This window comes from Lactuca sativa, chromosome 9, assembly GCF_002870075.4.
Source record: "Lactuca sativa cultivar Salinas chromosome 9, Lsat_Salinas_v11, whole genome shotgun sequence".
NCBI classification, from domain to species: Eukaryota; Viridiplantae; Streptophyta; class Magnoliopsida; order Asterales; family Asteraceae; genus Lactuca; species Lactuca sativa.
The window spans coordinates 184,247,529-184,249,742 of NC_056631.2; the positions used below are offsets into that span (position 1 = coordinate 184,247,529).

The window sequence follows — 2,214 nt, forward strand, 5'->3', positions numbered from 1 at the left end:
ATGTACTCATGGTAGCACAATTTTAGAAGCATTATACTTTGTCGATGTACAAGTATTAATATTAAGTATAAGTTTCCAAACGATAAAACTGCAAATTTCGTCCCTGTGGTATTCAAAAAACTGTGGATAAGGTCCAAAAAGTTTTCAACTTGCATGGAATGTCCAAAATCAATGTTTTTCTGGGTTTTTGGTCCAAAAAACTTAAAAAGACGGTTATGCCCTTTTGATTTCTTTTCCCTTTTTCTATAAGTATTTTAATGATATTTTCACTTAAAAAAAATTCTACCCCTACCCCACCGTACTCTCTCTCTCTCTCTGTCTCTCTCTCTGTCTCTCTCTCTCTCTCTCTCTCTCTCTCTCTCTCTCTCTCTCTCTCTCTCTCTTTCTCTATCCCTTTCTCTATCCCTTTCTCTCTATTTTACTCTTTCTATCTCATTTCAATGGTTGAAATATACGAGACCAAACATTAAACGTGGCAAATTTTCTCATGATGAAGATAAAGTTATATGTGTCCTCTTTGCTAGCATTTGTAGCAGGTACACTTTCTCTTTCAAGATTCTGTATTAACGGCGATTTTATGGTATTTAGCATGCAAAAATGGAGATTTTTGTCAAGATATCTCAGATGTGAATGTATATGCAAAAATCTAGAAGTCTGAATAACTTAATGTGTAGGTGGTCAATAATGGCAGCACAATTACCAGGAAGAACAGACAATGATATCAACAACTACTGGAACACAAAGCTGAAGAAGAAGATGATGAGCAACTTAATCACCCTACTCGAACATAGAAAAACTCTTCAACATCTTCAATGTTTTATTTCTTCAACAAACTATAGCTACCCATCACGATCGATTTTTCAAAATAGTAATATCAATGTTAATGCTCCATTATCATCATCAATTTCATCGTCTCCATCATATTTGTACAGTATAAATACTTCTAGCTACCATGATCAAACCTTATCTATCCCATCTAGCCCTAGAATTAATGATGCTAATCTTCAACATCCAGTTCTCCAATCACAAGATCATGGATTTCTCGGTTTGTTTTCCACGGAGACTTACCAGCAGGAGGTAAAAGACAGTTCTACCCTTGTCTTCATTGGAGGTGATCAAGCTAGTTATAGTTCTAATTCCGATGGGAGCTGCCATTATCAGTATCGTAGTACTGTTGGTGTATATTGTGACAGCCCAAAACTTTTCCGTTTCTGATACATGATTTCCTTTAATGAATTTGGATTTTAGTAATTTTCCGTCAGACTTTCCTTGTTAGAATATCATCAGGTTTTATAATTAAATTTAAATATGCGAGTCAGGAACCAAAACCGTGTGAAACTCGAATTTTCTCGAAAAACCACATGTTCACGGCCTGACTAGAGTTCACGGTCGTCAACCTGTTTATGGTTGTAAACTCGTTTGCGGCCAGCATCAGGTGGAACCCACCCACCGACCACAAAATCCTCTATAAATATGAGACCCCCACCCTCATTTGAACACTTTTGATCGGAAACTCTCTCATTCTCTCTCGAGAACCCCTGGCCGTAAACTCCGAAACACCTCCATTTATCTTGAAAAACCATCAGGAAACATTTGTGGAGGTGGTATATGAGTATCTAAAACACGTTTTCATCGAACCCAACATCAATGTTCTTGAGTTTACGGTTAATCTTCATAGACCGTAAACCCATTTACGATCAATCTTCAAACGCCGTAAACTCAGTTTATGACCGTAAACCCTAGTTCACGTAGTAAACTGCTTGTCGACCGTAAACTCTCCTCACGACGATAAACACCTTTTAAGTGGTGCAGTTGTCCGAAAACCCACTTTCCTCGATTCGAACAAGTCTCGGTAACATTTCTTAACCGAAAACAAGTGTTTTTCTCACACTTTATCTAACGAAATCGCTAATTTAGATACATATATGTATTTATTTGATATTAGGATTTCGTTAAGTGCCACATACAACAACTCGAGGATCTTCGTTTTTAGTCCACATCTTTCACACATCAACAATGAGTTCATACCCCTACGCTTTTATGATTTTTAAACGTTTTCAAGGGGAATACAAGCCAAACATAAAAGCTTTCAACAAGTCAAATTTATGCAATTTACACAAATCTAGGATTTTCATCAAGCATTTAGATACTAAATCCTTTTTGTAGTATGTAGAGCATAAGGGATGTTTTCTAAATTTAATTGCATAGTTTTCT

The 2,214-nt window shown here is 36.4% G+C and overlaps 1 protein-coding gene across 1 annotated transcript; it reads left to right on the forward strand.

Annotated features, from left to right (window-relative positions):
* Positions 1-444: 444 nt before the first annotated feature.
* LOC111905084 (transcription factor MYB87-like) lies at positions 445-1,215 on the forward strand (the record flags this gene model as incomplete). Its single annotated transcript, XM_023900766.1, has 2 exons — positions 445-536; positions 675-1,215. Coding segments are annotated over 2 exons (633 nt in total), but the record flags the coding sequence as incomplete, so codon positions are not given.
* Positions 1,216-2,214: the final 999 nt, after the last annotated feature.